Below are 15,522 nucleotides of genomic sequence, written 5' to 3' on the forward strand. Positions count from 1 at the left end.
CATCTCCGGCTTCATATTCACCTATTACCTGGAGGACCACCAGGTTAGAATCAGAATGCACCTGTAAATATTTTGCTCCCATTTGCTCAACCAACCTAATTCTAATGATAAGGGTCTCATAATCCATGTCATTGTTGGAGGCCTTAAACTTGAAGTATAATGTGTATGGCCAAGTTTGGCCCTCAATCCCTTAGTTGATGTCTTTGAGGGCTTGATCCACGTGGTCTCAGCAATGAAATTGTCAAGATTTGCCCTTTGATAGCTTGCCTAGGTTGGTATTCAGTATCGTAGTTGGTCAGTTCCATGGACCACATCAACATCCAACCTAAGAGATCTGGCTTTCCCAAGATCTACTTCAAAGGGTGGCTCTTTAGAACAATCATTGGATTTTCTTGAAAATAAGGTCTTAACTCTTGAGGTGGTCACTAGGGCATAGGCCAACTTCTCCATCAAAGTATATTGAACCTCGACCCCTATGAGTCTCTTGCTTATATAGTGCACTAGTTTTTGTTTTTTATCTTCCTCGTGGATCAAGATTGAGTTGATTGTTTCTTTGTCCATCACAAGGTAAAAGTATAGAGGCTTGTGCAGCTCGGGCTTGGTCAACATTGGGGGCAAGCATAGGTATTGTTTAAGCTTATTGAAAGCCTCTTAACACTCTTGGGACTAGACAAATTTTTGAATTTGGGAAAAGGGCTCAAAAGAAAATGAGTCCCCTTTCTGCTGACCGAGAAGGGAATTAACAGAGTGCTACCATTCTACCAATCAATCTTTGCATCTCCTTCAAACTCCTCAGTGGAACCATATTGAGGATGGCTTGTATCTTCTTGGGATTGGCCTCGATTCCTTGGTGATGGATAATAAACTTGAGGAACTTTCCTACTGTAACCCCAAAATTGCATTTGGTCAAGTTTAACTTGTGTTGAACTTCCTCAAATTTTGGAAGCATTCCTCGAGATTTGCCTTGTGTTGCTTAGCTTTGTGGCTTTGATGAGCATGTCGTCGACATAGGCCTCCATATTTTGACCAAGCTAAACCTTGAAGATCTTATTGACAAGCCATTTGTAAGTGGCCTAGGCATTCTTGAGGTTGAAGGGCATGACCTGGTAGCAATAGGTGGCTTTATCAATGATGAAGGTTATCTTCTCTTGGTCATCGGGATGAAGTGGAATCTAGTGATAGCCTTGAAGGCATGAAAAAAGCTCATTAACTCTCATCCCACCGTGCCCTTCAATAAGAGCATCAATGCTCGACAGAGGGTAGCTATCCTTTGGGAAAGCCTTATTCAAATCTATGAAGTCAACACAGAGCCTCCACTTGCTCAAATCTTTTGAGATGAGCATTATGTTAGCTAACCACTCAGGATAGTCAACTTCTTAGACATATCCAACTTTCAAGAGCTTATTCACTTCTTCCTCGATAGCTTGAGCCCTTTTTGAAGCCAACTTCTTCCTCTACTTTACCGACCTAATGTTCAGCTTATGGATCATGATGGAAAGATCAATCCTAAGCATTTCATTGGCTGACCAAGCAAACTCGGCCACATAATTCCTCAATAAAGAGACTATTTAGCTTTTGGTAGGATCCACCAACCAAGAGTTGATCCTCAATATTGGGTCAAGTTGGTCTACTTGTAGTGGAATTTCCATCAATTCATCCACCGACCTGCCAACATTAGTCTCTTCAAAACTCTTAAATGAATAGTTTGTACCTCACGGGGGCATCATTGTCAACCACTAGTTAGGATGATTGGGTACAATAGGCTCTAGGTTGATCGAGGAAGGATTTGGCTCACTCCTTAAGCCCTTCACACCACCCAAGCGAGCGAGTGACGCTAAGTAGGATTCTCGCATCATTTTTCAACACAATAAAATCAAGGTTCGCCATTATCTTTCTCAACCCTAAGCCTATTGTCATCAGGATCTTGATGGTCCCATCATCCCATACTGTGCTTCCGTCAAAGCTGATCAAAGGGGCTTTAACAAGATTGAGTTGCTCATTTTGTACCCCATACCAAGGAAAACCCTTTTGTATAAGATATTAGAGGAGCATCCAATGTCCACTAGGATTTTTCTGAGGTCCCATCTTCCCACCATTGTTGAGATAACAAATGGGTCTTCAAATTTTGGTTGAGGGGGGAGGTCAACATCTAAGAAGGCCACCATCCCACTCGACCTCAAGTTCTTTTTGAGACTCGCGAGGCTTGTGATAGTTGTTGTCTGACCTTTCTACTTTGAGTCTCCCTCAAGGATTGGGCCTTGTGACCAAGATGTAAAACATTGGTGGAGGATTTTCATCTACCTTTTGCTTTCCTTCTTGATTATTTTTTTTTTTAGGGAGGGGAGGGGGGGAGTCTGAGTCTTATCCCGCCAGGGTGGACTAGGATGGATTCTTCCCTCCTTGGTTTCCTCATCTAGTTATTTCCACCTCACGAGAGCCACGAATTGTCAGAGATAGCCTTGATTTAGCAGGTCTTAAATTTCTTCCCCCAGTTGCTTGCATTCCTCTGTGTCGTGATCATGGTTGTTTTTCAGAGAAAAGAACTGAAAATAACAGGAAAATGTTTGGAGAACAAGAGAGGGCAATCTCTCCATTCATTTCAGCATGATATATATGGAAAAATTCAATTACAACACTGTTTGGTCAATACCAAACTTAGACAGCTTTTACACAATTTTTCCAAGACAAGGATCCTTAAATCTAGGATTTCCATACCTTTCTGACAGATCTTGACAGAAGATAGAAGATTTCATAGCAAAAATACAAAAAGTAATACTTGCTTTTAGAGTATCTAGAAAAATCTCACAGCTCAACACTCCTTGAGATTTTTCTTGGAGACTCCCAGCTTAATTCTCAAGAACTCAAATTTAGCTTTGGGCAACGCGTTAGTCATTATATCAGCAATCTGATTTTGTGAAGAGCAATGAGCCAACTTAATTTCGCCACGTTTTTCAGCTTCTCTAATAGCATGAAACTTGACATTTATGTGCTTTGTTCTCCCATGCTGAACTGGATTCTTTGTTATGGCAATGGCTGACTTGTTGTCCACCCACATCACAGTTGCTTCATTTAAATTTTGTCCCAAATCTGATAGAATTTTTCTTAACCATATTGCTTGATTTGCTGCACTGGCAGCAGAGATATACTCAGCTTCAGCTGAGGATTGGGCCACCACTTCTTGCTTTCATGAATTCCAGGAGAAGACACCACTGCCAAATGAAAAAACATAGCCTGATGTACTCTTTGAATCTTCTAAACTTCCAGCCCAATCACTATCTGCATAACCCATTAATTGCTTACTTTCATTCTTCAAATACCATACACCATAATCAGTTGTAACCCTGACGTATCTCAACACTCTTTTGGCTGCACCGAGATGAAATTAGCTAGGAGAATGCATGAACCTAGAGAGCAAACTTGCTGGATACATAACATCAGGTCTTGTAGCTAGCAAATACAATAAACTTCCGATTAGGCTTCTATAGATTGAAGCATCTGCTTTGCTACCATTATCATTCTTGGTTAACTTCTCATTTACTACTAAAGGAGTACTCACAGGCTTTGATCTCTCCATATGGAACTTCTTTTGAATTTCCCAGGCATATTTTCTTTGACAAAGGAATATACCGACTTCATTTTGATCCATCTCCATTCCCGAAAAATACTTCATTTCACCTAGGTCAGACATCTCAAATTCCTTTTCCATACTCAACTTGAATTGATTCAAAGAGTTTAAATCACCACCTGTGATCAAGTGATCATCAAGATATAAAGAAACAATGAGTTCCACTTCACTTCCAGCCCTTTTCACATGGAGAGTTGCTTCACTTTCACTTCTGTCGAACCCTTGTTGCAGCAAATAGGAGTCAATTATGCTGTACCAGGCTCTAGGCGCCTGTTTAAGCCCATAGAAGGCTTTGTGCAGCTTATAAACTGTCTTCACTTCCAGCAACTTGAAAGCCTTTAGGTTGTTCAACATAAACATTTTCAAGTCCATTTAGAAATGCAGATTTGACATCTAAATGGTAAATTTTCCAACCCAATCTCGCTGCTAGTGCCACCAAAAGCCTTATGGTATCAATGTATCATGTCTTGCAACTGGAGCAAAAGTGTCAGTGAAATCCACACCAAACTGCTGAAAATAACCCTTCACTACAAGTCTGGCCTTTAGTTTGTTCAGAGAACCATCTGGGTTGAGTTTGGTTCTATAAATCCACTTAACACCTATTACCTTTTGATCTTCAGGTCTGTCTACTAAGCTCCATGTCTCATTCTTTTCAATCATACCCGTCTCCTCCTGCATTGCAAGTCTCCAATCAGCATTACTAGCAGCTTCAACATAGCTAGCAGGTTCAAGTGAAGCCATATGACATCTTTCATAAATTTCTTCGAGAGTTCTAGTTCCCCTAACTGGAGCATCATCAACCATATTAGAATCCTCTTCTTCTGTTGTGACATCTTGTTCTTGGGATATATTTCCCCAATTCAAAATCTTCTTTGAGGCTTCAACTTTCTTTTTATTCCAATTCCACTTTGAGAGCTCATCAAATTTGACATTTCTACCGATAATGATTTTTTCAGTTTTCAAACTGAAAATTTTATAACCTTTGGTGGTGGTACTATATCCCATGAAGATGCCCATTTCAGATTTTTTATCTAACTTATCCCTTTTTTGTTCTGGAACATGAACATAACACGCACAACCAAATACTCTAAGGTAATTCACTGAGGGCTTGAATCCATACCATTCTTCAAAGGGAGTTTTTCCACTGAAGGCTCTAGTTGGCAGCACATTCAATAGATAGACTGACGTGTTTATAGCCTCAGCCCAAAATTGCTTGGGAAGGTCCTTCTCATATAGTAGACATCTAGCTATTTCCATCACTGATCTGTTTTTCCTTTCACTCACTCCATTTTGTTGAGGAGTGTAGGGAACAATCAATTGATGTTGTATCCCTTCCTTATCACATAAATTCTTGAACTCTCTTGAGACATACTCTAACCCATTATCAGATATGAGAATTTTCAGTTTGCAGCCAGCTTGCTTCTCAACCATAGCTTTAAATTTTTGAAATTCCATTAGAACCTCATATTTTTGTTTCAAAAAATAAACCCAACACATCCTAGAGAAATCATCAATAAATAACAAGAAATATCTATTGCCATTCGGAGATGAAATACTCATGGGACCACAAACATCGGTGTGTATAAGTTGAAGTTTTTCTGAAGCTCTCCAATTATTGTCCATAAATGGTAATTTGCTTTGCTTCCCATATTGACACACATCACAAACCATGTCATTTGCATTAATAGCAGGCAGGTCTTGAACTAATTCTTTAGAATGCATGAGTTTTAATGTGGAGTAACTGAAATGACTGAGTCTCTTATGCCATAGGCTTGAATCATCCTGAACAATATGATAAGCATGCATGGCTATTTGATTCCATTCAACCAAAAAATTCCTTTCTTTCATTTTCATAGTCATTAATTCATTCCCGGAGGATCATATATAATGCAGGACTTGTCTTTAAAGTGCAAAGCATAATGGTTCTCAAGCATTTGTCCTACACTTAACAAATTCTGCCTAATCTCAAGAACAAGTAAAACATCAAAGATGAACTTTGTACCTGAGGGTGTTTCAACAGCAATATCACCTTTTCCCTTGCTGCCATTTTGATCTCTCTTTTCATCATTCCTTTTTTCACCTCCAGATTTCCTTCCTCCTTCACTTTGTGCCTTGCCTTTATGAGTTGTCAAAAGAGCATGTTCACTGGTTTCTTCAAGTCTGTAAGCTTTTCTTTGCTCCACAACTTGAAGTGAATTGACTAATTCAGCTAATGAAAGCTGAGACAAGTCTCTTGAGTCTTCCAAGGAGGAGATCTTGGACTCAAATCTCTCTGGTAAACTCACCAACACTTTTTCAGCCACCCTTCTTTCAGGAAAATCTTCACCAAGCAACCTTATCTGGTTTACTGTCTTCATAAGTCTATCTGAATAATTTATCACAGACTCTGACTCCTTCATTCTGAGAAGTTCAAACTCTCTTCTCAAATTTAGTACTTGCATTTGCTTGGTCTTTTCACTTCCTTGAAACTCATCCCTCAATCTATCCCAAGCCTCTTTACCAGTTTCACAAGCCATTATTCTTATGAATATGGTCTTTGTCACGGCTGTATGAATAAGAGATAGAGATTTAAATTTTTTAGCACACTCATCTGCATGGTGCTTTATTTGAGTCACTATTGGGTTGTTTCTCAGGGGTGGAGGATCTCTTCCAGTCTCTACTTCTTCCCAGAGGTCCAAGTCTCTTAGAAAAGCCTTCATCTTCACAGCCCACATCCGATAATTTTGCCCATCAAAGACAGGAGGTGAGCCTAAACCAAAACTACTGGAAGCCATAGCAAGGTCTTGGAATTTCTGGTATTTACTTTTTGGTTAGTGAGGGGAAATCTTACTAGTTTTCTCTCGTTTGCACACAGGCCCTTAAGAACAATAGGGCTCTGATACCATGTTGTTTTTTAGAGAAAAAAATTGAAAAATAACAGAAAAATGTTTAGAGAACAAGAGAGGGCAATCTCTCCATTCATTTCAGCATAATATATATAGAAAATTTCAAGTACAACACTGTTTGCTCAATACCAAACTTAGATAGCTTTTACACAATTTTTCCAAGACAAGGATCCTTAAATCTAGGATATCCATACCTTTCTGACAAATCTTGACAGAAGATAGAAGATTTCACAGCAAAAATACAAAAAGTAATACTTGCTTTTAGAGTATCTAGAAAAATCTCACAGCTCAGCAATGGTCCTTATGGAATTAGCAATATTTTGCCTGATCTTGCTTGCGAGCCAGTGTTTTCATCTTGTTCGGCCTTTTGTACTCCTTGTCCTCAATGGCCACGAGGATTCCAATTCTTGAGGCGTTCAGAGGAGTATACCTCATCGGACTCCTCCAATGGTTGGATCGACTATCCAGCACTATCCCTTTGCAAGGATCCAATTGGCTCTCCTGCTTTGGATCTTTCTTCTCTTTCTCCTTTCTCTCGGCCTGCTCAACTCTCATTTTGTGGTGCACCGTCTCCACATTGATGTATTTGGTTGCCTGATTAAGGACATAAAAAAGGCAAGTAGGAGGATTCTTGACTAAGGAATTAAAGCAGTCAGCCTCCTTCAATCAATTTTAAAATGCAACCATTGCAATACATTGGTCAAATTCTTTGATCCAAAGGGCTTCTTCATTAAACTGGGCTACATAATCCCTTAACAACTTGCCTATCCCCTACTGGATGTTGACTAAAAGCCATGGTCTTTGGCAATCGTCTTAGCAGAGCAAAGTGAGTGAAGAAGCTCACCTTAATCTTTTTGAAGGAATGGAGAGACTTATCAGGAGGGCCAGAGTACCAATATTGGGTATTATTATCCAAGCTTGCCGGGAAGGACTGACACCACATGTGTGAGGTGAAGAGCTCTATATGGTCGAAGGGGTTAGTGGTCCCATTGTAGAGCTTGATGGCTGAATGCAAAACCTCTCGAGTGGAGATTCTGTCATTATAACCTAATTGAGGGGTTGAAAAGGGCCCCTTCCCTGCACTTCTTTCTTTTCTTATCCGTTCCATTTTCTTCTAAATGCCTAAGGTGCCTCTCCTGCGGGGGCTCTCCTTCCCAGGTTCAAGAGGAAGTCAAACCCTCACTTTCTGAGTGCTAATGGTTGCACTCCTCTCCTCAAGAGTTACTGACTCTCCCTTCATTAACAATGATGTTCCTTGTTTTGGGAGACATGTCGATATTCCCTCTGGGATCAACATCTTTCCTCCTGGGAGTGTGAATGGAGACTGTTGAAGTTGGCCCCATGTTGGGTGCCAAAATGATGATGTTCTGGAGTTGATCACCACTTGATTTGTCCAGCAGTCATGCCCATGATTGGCTTCTCTCGATCTAGAGGCATTCCTAGCTATCCTCGAGTCCAACATTGTCTAGGACTTCCTAGACTTGCAAAAGGAAGGCGAGGGTTGGTCACTCGATGAGTCCTCCAATGCTCAAGTCAATCATTAACCCAAGACTGAATGATGCAATTAATATGCTATTTATGAGGTACCTAACTCCTAGAAAGTAGTGCCCTTATATAGTTGCACTGTAGGGTCGGCGAAGGACCATGATCGTGCCACATGGTCGATTAGATGTTGGCCTGGTGTTGGGCTAGGATTGCACCATGAGGACAGTTGGATCTTGGACTTGTGGATTGACCTAGCCAGCAGGTGGTATTTTCTAGGCTTGGGCTTGGGTCTTGGCCTAAATCTTTGGGCTGGATTTCTCACCTTGCCTTGAATGGCCTTCTAGCTAAATTCGGGCCTTGTTCGAATCCAACCCTCTTAAGGGGCATTTCTGTCTTTTCACTAGGAGTTGAGACTTCCCCATATGCAACTCATGCAATAATCAGGCAACTTTTCACATAGCATCCAATCTAGTTTTTCGTGAGCAAACTAAACATATAGAGATAGGCTGTCATTTTTGTGAAGGAGAAGCTGATTTCTGGAAACATTAGCATCTCTTTTGTTGGTTCTAATAGTCAGGTGGCTAATTTGTTTACTAAGGCCTTACAAGGTCCAAGAATTGACTATATACATACTAAGCTAGGCACATATGATATGTGTGCCTGCTTGAGGAGTGTTGAAGGGTAGTTTTGTAAATATGCATAATGTATATATTGTAGTAGTTAGATTCTTTGAACTGTCTTCTCTTCACTCATCAATCCATTGTATCTGTCTGTGATGAGAGTGAAAATAATGAATTTCTTATCTATAAAAACAAATTTTTAGAAATACTCTTTGAAGCTTAAGCAAAGTGTTTAATCAATATAAATTGTAAAATTGGTGTCCCCGCCTTTCAATGTTGTCTTTCATAAGAATCTTCTAGACTAGATTCTTCTCTCTCCATTCGATGTTGTCTTTCATAAGAATCTTCTAGACTAGATTCTTCTCTCTCTCTCTCTCTCTGAACTCGTTCAAAGATCTCCTGTTCTATTTCCCTGTTAATCTGTGGGTGGATGTGGGGGTGATTTTGTTTTTATTTACTTGCTAGCAGATGACCTGGGTGATGCATGTTATGACGGAGAATTTCTATTGACAAAATAAATTGAAAAAATATTATTTCAGATCACAATCTACTCAAACTGTCTAACAACGATTATAATTGTGTGAAATTTATGTTATTGGTGATTTTTGTTGCTTGTAATTTTTATATGTGGAATATAATAGCATAATGAATGGCTATATATTGTGCTAAGGCTGTTTATTAATCAAATAATTTTTTATACAATTATAATTAGATGGTTAAAAGAGATAATGGGAAGTCAATTTTTAAGGTTGGAAAGAGTTAATAAATTCGTTAAATTATAATAAAGAAAAATGTTAATGCAAAGAAAAAAAAATAATTGGAGGGATGCAGGTGAATGTGATGGTGGGGAATATTGTTGTTTGAAACATATTCAAGTTATATAAATGATAGATCAAGATAAAGTTTAATAGTTTACCCATCTATTATTGAAGTTCTTGTTGTCACTCACATGCATGCGCACGCAGATATGACATAATTGAATAGAGTTTGTAGTTTAGAAACTTAAAACAGAGTAGTGTAGGCTTGCCTCCATTATACAGCTATAGGAATTTGAAAGGAACTAGAAATATAGGTATCATATGGGAGAAACAATGTTTAGGGGCATACACGTTTTAAATATGCATTTGTGTTTGTCCCTTTTTATTTTTGTTTTTCATTTCTTTTATGGTGGGTGGGAGGACTGGGGTAATAACTGCTTTATGTTTGCAATTGCAGATAAGCAGGCTGCTCAAAATCTTGACTCAACTAAAATGGCCAAACGTGTTGTGCCGGCATACCGCAGGTTATTTTGTATTTCCAGAATTCTAAATGTTGAAATATTTTATTATTTTGTTATTTAGATTCTAATTTTTTGCAGGGCCAAAGTACGAGGAGCTGTTTTGCAGGATACAGATGATGATGAAGATAAATAGAGTATCTTGACACCCTAAATCACAATGTTCATTTATGAAGTACTGAAGGCCCAAAACTTCGATGTTCTTTTTTTCTTTTTTAGTTCTAGCATGCGATGATATGGCATAAAAAGGACAGGGATAAGTCTCATGTAGAGTGTCAGGTTTTAACTAGTGTAAGTGGGTAATTGAGGGCCTATACAGCATGTACATTTGAGTTTTATCGCCATTACAATGGAAATTTAATGTGCAGTTATGCATTTTCCGCAATTTTTTGTTTTCTTGATGGATTTCTCTTGATATCAGAAGTTGTTAAATATAGTCAGAGATGCTGTGTATATGTAGACGTTGGTGGTGGGATCCATGCATACCTGTTGGAGGATTTTCATTCATATTAATTCACATGTAGGAAGAGGAATGGGGGAGTTCCATAGCTGATGTGATTTGAGACATGCTTGATATAAAAAAAATTATGGATTTATTTTACTGATGTAAATAAGTATATAACTGAAAGTTAAACAAGATTGCTACGGGACAACCAACGTAGTTTAAAATTTTTGAACTTTACTCCGATTCTAATGATTGAATCAATGTCGAAATCAAATTATTCACATATAAATAAAATAAATCTAATTTTTAAATTTTGAGTCATTCGCGGATTCAAGTCGTCCAAGCGTCCGGTCTCTAACTCGTGATGTGCGACACGCGTCCGTTGGTAAGGAGAGCGGAATAGAGTGTTAACTCCTTCTTTTTTTTGCAGCTTGTGTATGGACAGAAAATAACTTTCACGTTTCAAATCAATGCCAAAAAGAAACAAGAAGAGTGAATGCCATTTGTTTTTCAACTCTTGAAAAACTACACAATCAACTATTAATTTTGGGCAACTCATAAAGGGATATTTATAGAGTAAATATCTTAGGATTTTTTAAACCCTAATAGATTGGGTTAGTCCATTAATCATAGTTAAACTAGAATCTTAAGTGGATTTATCTTAGTCCAACTAGAAATATAATTAAATGGCCCAAATTTATTTATAAAATATTTATCCCAAATCTAATTCAAACTCAAATATTTATTATTTAATATTTGATCCAAATTTAATTTAACCAAAATATAATATTTAATATTTGGCTCAAATCTAATTTAGTACAAATATAATATTTAATTTAATATTTTGCTCAAATACTTTATTTAGTTTAAATATTAATTTAAACCTAAATATATTTTATTTCCTATTTGTCACTCCAACAAATAGAAAATTATTAAATTATAAACTCCTTCCTAATTTAATTAATTGTTATTTTAGGAAATTCTTTCATTTATAACGACTCATTGTCATATCGACGTCATTATGTCTATTTGTTCTTTTTTCGTGAAAATCTACGACACCATAACTTCTTGCCGAAGTGTCCCAGTTAACTGTACGTCTGCTATCCTGGTTTAAGCCAGAGATCGTGCCTATTGCACATAACTCATTAGGCTTCCGAATATGTTGGCAATGTGTCGGTACGAACACGTAAGACAAGATTAGCCTCTAGCAAGGCATCGTGGCTATCCAATTATTCAAAAGGATTCACAATCCGCAAATAACCTTTCACAAGCATAGTTACCGTGTAATTCGATCTTCTCGTCAATGTATCTTATGTAATCTCAAGTATGGTGATGTATTGCTTGATTATGATCACATGAATTTTCTTCGGTCATCCGAATATCTTCACTTAATAGAAAGTGAATCAATAACTCCTTATTGATCTTTTTCACCATGGCCATAAATTTAAAATGAATATCCATCGAAAGTGCCTTAGATACATCATCCTCTATCAAGGGATAGACGTGTCCCATCTTGGTTATACACCCATCTCCATAAGCTTCACGATATGCCCAACGATTGCCTACATGCAGCCTTTATTTAGGCTCATCGAAACGATGTCAAAGCATACCGATCTTCTTATGAAATGACCGTGACAACCTCAGGTCCAATGATTAGTTACACTCATCTCGTATGAGAATACCATCAACATATAATCAAAATAGATTCTCATGGCGAGTCATGTCCAGTGACACGTTCTCCAACATTAATCACCTATGTACTTGTCTAAGCATCTCAATACCTATGGGTGTAAGACCCCCATTACTATTACATAGCAAAAATATAGTACATACAAGTCTTACCACAATTGTCAATGTCCATTCTTGACATTGCTACGACTTGGGACGTTTAATGATATCTAGAAATTGTGATGCATCATCTCACATCTTTATAGATTAATCACAGTATATATCATATAGACTTCTATCTAGTTTCATTCAGTTATTACAATAATAACAAGAAACTAATAAAATAACTTCTTGTGAATTTGAACAACTCCTTATTCAAATAATAAATATGATTACAATTATCAGTGTACAACATGCTCAATCTGATTGGGTCTAGAGCACATACACTAACAATAACGTCAAGAAAAGAGGGGGGGGGGGGGGGGGGGGGGTGACTACCGACTTTCTTGGCAATCAGCTCTATAAACTAAGAAATACATTTAGATCTGCATCTGCACCTTGCAGAATATATATGTAAGCTCATGGGGAAATCGATTATTCTGAACCTGTATGTTACAGTTTTCCAAGAGCGTGACATCTAGCTTGATAACAGTAAGTGTGGATTATTATATCTTCGGATGCCACAAGATTGGCATGCAAGTGCCTCACTTGTAGCTGGTAACTATTGTAGTAGTAGTTGCATTGAACGATTTTCATAAAGTGAGCTCATTCACAGGAGGCAGCCCCTCTCTACTGTCTCCTGAATCTGTTTTTTTTGAAAAAGGACCAGCAGCTGGGTGTAAAGCTCATGTCTTCGTGCCTGCATCAAATAACGACACTGGATAAGCTGGTGAGCACACATTATCTTTTACGTGCCCTGTTGCGCATACTGTGTGTTTTGTTGGCCATAAATTTGGAGACTTTTCTTGTACGCAAAAGGGAAAACGTTTGAGAATGATATTGGGTTAATCAGGAGGAAAAAAAAATAAGGGTCAAAGTGCATGCAACACGAAAAGGGAATCTGATTTTGGTCAAACTTGATCTGAATTGCAAGTCTGACTCAAGTGGGTTCAGTGGGATGTCCATTTTGGAAAAGATTGATCTTTACTATTTATATCTAGACTTTGCCATTATGCTTCCTTGTAGCTTTTGAGGTGAGTCAAAAGCGCATGAGGCTACATTCTGTGTGAGGGTAGGTGAGGGTTGTTTTAATAGGTAGTCTTACTCTTATTTTATAAGGAAGTTTTCTACACCTTAAACGTGTGACTTTTCAGGTCACAGAGGAGCAATTTGTGACCTTCCCTTCAATTTCAAGATCTTAAATCATTTAACTTGGTCAAGCCAACTTCTTGTTACCTTAATCTAGGAAGAGTTCAGTAATATAAACACGAATATCATTACATGTGTGACAGATATTTTAAATTATTTAACAGCCCTCCTGGACTTATTTAAGAATAAGAAATAGGAAAATCTGGTAAAGAGTTCTTAATTTCTCTCTCTGTTATTATTGCTATTTTTTTTTTTTTAAGTTTTTTTGTGTACTGGTACATCTTAAGTGGGGTTTTAATCTGTGTTGATTCAATACTGAAGAGTTTTAGCATATGAATTCCCACAACAAAATATACCTGTTCCTGATGCTAGTAGTGCTTCCAGTGCTGCTGCTGCTGCTGTTGCTATTGCTGCTGCTACTTCTACTGTTCTTACCATTTCCCATAGACAGAGACTTCCACCATCCCTTTTGATCAACTGCCTTCTCCGGTGCCTCCATCAATGGTCTTGGAGAAACCTTCGAGCGGTTACTCGTTGTCGATCTCCGCTTCAGTCCCCAAGAAACTGGGGCAAACGTTTTCAGAAGGAAAACTCCAGTATCCATGCTTTGGCTTCGCGATATCTGACGGTTCGTGCACTTTTTCCTCCTCTGTTGCTTTAGTTTATCCGAATTCAGACTCCCACATGCCATTACACCATCTTTATGACCGGCTTCCAACCTCTGCTGTTCCAAGCTCTTCTGCTCATCAACGATATCTTTCAGGGAGAGTTCGTATGAAGACTCAGGCAAGTCCTTGATCATCTCCATGATTTCCTTTCTGCCGTCCATGATTGCCTGCAACCGCGATCTCGGGGATGGATAACTGTAACAATGATCGCCGGGGAGTAAAGGGGTCGTGCTTGTCCATAATGGAGGTGAGCAGGCGCCACAGCCGTCGCCTTCATGATCTATTGTTTGAGCCTGCAACTCCTCTGCTTCAGCAAAGCTTGAAAAACCACAGGCATCATGATTCCTGGTTCTCTGTTGGCCCCAGAAATCAAAATCTGCCGTCCATTTCCCGAACGCCGAGAAGTCAGTCGACTGACAGACTGTATTGAAAGAGGAAAGGCGGCGAAGATCATGAAGCCTGGACATGGGTATGGTCTGAGAAGAGAGGGTGGAAGCAGCAGCTTGAGAGTGTTATTTGGAGGTGTTTGCTGGGGGTATATACATAGGAGAAAATGAAGTCCCTTGTGAATCTTATTCTTCATGGACTTCAAAAGGGTGAATTTTGAAGTCTTTGCCGTCCTCTTTGGGAGAAATGGAAAGTGTCCACTACCCTCCATTTGTCTTCCACTTGTCTTTCTTTCTGGAAGGTCTTGTTACCATGTTAGAGGGTTTGATTTGAATTTTCAGGCTTAAGTAATGTGACGTTACCATCTCTGCTTTTCAATTACAAAGATGACAACTGGGTGGGTTACAATTTATTTATTCCATTCTACTGTGTTGTTTTGTTATTATTATTTGTATATATATTAAACATAAATAGATTTTGTTATTTGTATTTTTGTACACAATTTTATTATTGCTTGGAAGGATGCCCAGTCGTTGATAGATTAAAACCCATAATAGTAAATCAAATAAAGGCAGTTTTAGATACTTAAAACCCCTTTAAATGATTTCTTTTGGGACTCACCACTTTAAGATCACTCTCGTTTATTTTCACTATTTTAAATAAGGGCACGAGTGCCCGAGGCTGTGCAAGGTGATCATTAGTGACAAATTTAATAAAAATATATATATATTATAATACATTTAAGTAATTATCTCAATTTTTTTACAAATTATATGTATTGATATTTAAAAAGAGAGATTGTTGTTTAGTTAATTAGACGCAACTATAGTTTTAAAACAAACAGTTGCGGTTCTATTTTTTGGTAAAATTGGAACCAAATTATCTATAGATATTCTTGTTTTGATTCTTTGATAGTTTGATTTTGATTTCAATTCTCGATGATTCTTATTTTAATTCAAACTAATTTAATAAAAAAAGAAGTTAAATTTAATTTATATAAATCAAGTTATTTACGTATTCTTTTAGGGTTTAAAGGAATCACAACTCACGTATTTTATTTACTATTTATTTGAATTTGTAATCTCCTTATTTTAATAGAAATTATTTTTAAATGTAGTGATTTATATATTTTATATTTATTTATTAACGATTCAA

The 15,522-nt window shown here is 37.9% G+C and overlaps 2 protein-coding genes across 3 annotated transcripts in view; one reads left to right on the forward strand and one right to left on the reverse strand.

The window, feature by feature from the left end:
• Nucleotides 1–10,276, forward strand: part of LOC127803634 (uncharacterized) — a 45,778-nt gene extending 35,502 nt beyond the window's left edge. For both annotated transcript variants that reach the window (XM_052340029.1, XM_052340030.1), the window contains exons 6-7: nt 9,831–9,897; nt 9,973–10,276. In XM_052340029.1, the coding sequence (XP_052195989.1) occupies nt 9,831–9,897; nt 9,973–10,027 (122 nt within the window). In that variant the 3' untranslated portion in view covers nt 10,028–10,276. The remainder of the gene's footprint in view (nt 1–9,830; nt 9,898–9,972) is intronic.
• A 2,084-nt stretch (nt 10,277–12,360) lies between these two features.
• Nucleotides 12,361–14,636, reverse strand: LOC127804112 (uncharacterized). Its single transcript, XM_052340848.1, has 2 exons — nt 13,669–14,636; nt 12,361–12,863 (listed from the first exon to the last, which is right to left on the reverse strand). The coding sequence occupies exons 1-2, from the start codon at nt 14,445–14,447 to the stop codon at nt 12,794–12,796; spliced, it is 849 nt and encodes a 282-aa protein (XP_052196808.1). The 5' UTR covers nt 14,448–14,636; the 3' UTR covers nt 12,361–12,793.
• Between the last annotated feature and the right edge of the window lie 886 nt (nt 14,637–15,522).

The sequence above is a fragment of the Diospyros lotus genome, chromosome 6 (assembly GCF_014633365.1).
Source record: "Diospyros lotus cultivar Yz01 chromosome 6, ASM1463336v1, whole genome shotgun sequence".
NCBI classification, from domain to species: domain Eukaryota; kingdom Viridiplantae; phylum Streptophyta; class Magnoliopsida; order Ericales; family Ebenaceae; genus Diospyros; species Diospyros lotus.

Excerpts from the sequence above, each read along its gene's own strand:
- LOC127804112 (XM_052340848.1), bottom strand. The coding sequence starts at position 14,447 with ATGTCCAGGCTTCATGATCTTCGCCGCCTTTCCTCTTTCAATACAGTC. Across the intron at positions 12,864-13,668 it reads ACTACTAGCATCAGGAACAG|GCACGAAGACATGAGCTTTA; the intron begins GTATATTTTGTT and ends TATTTGATGCAG.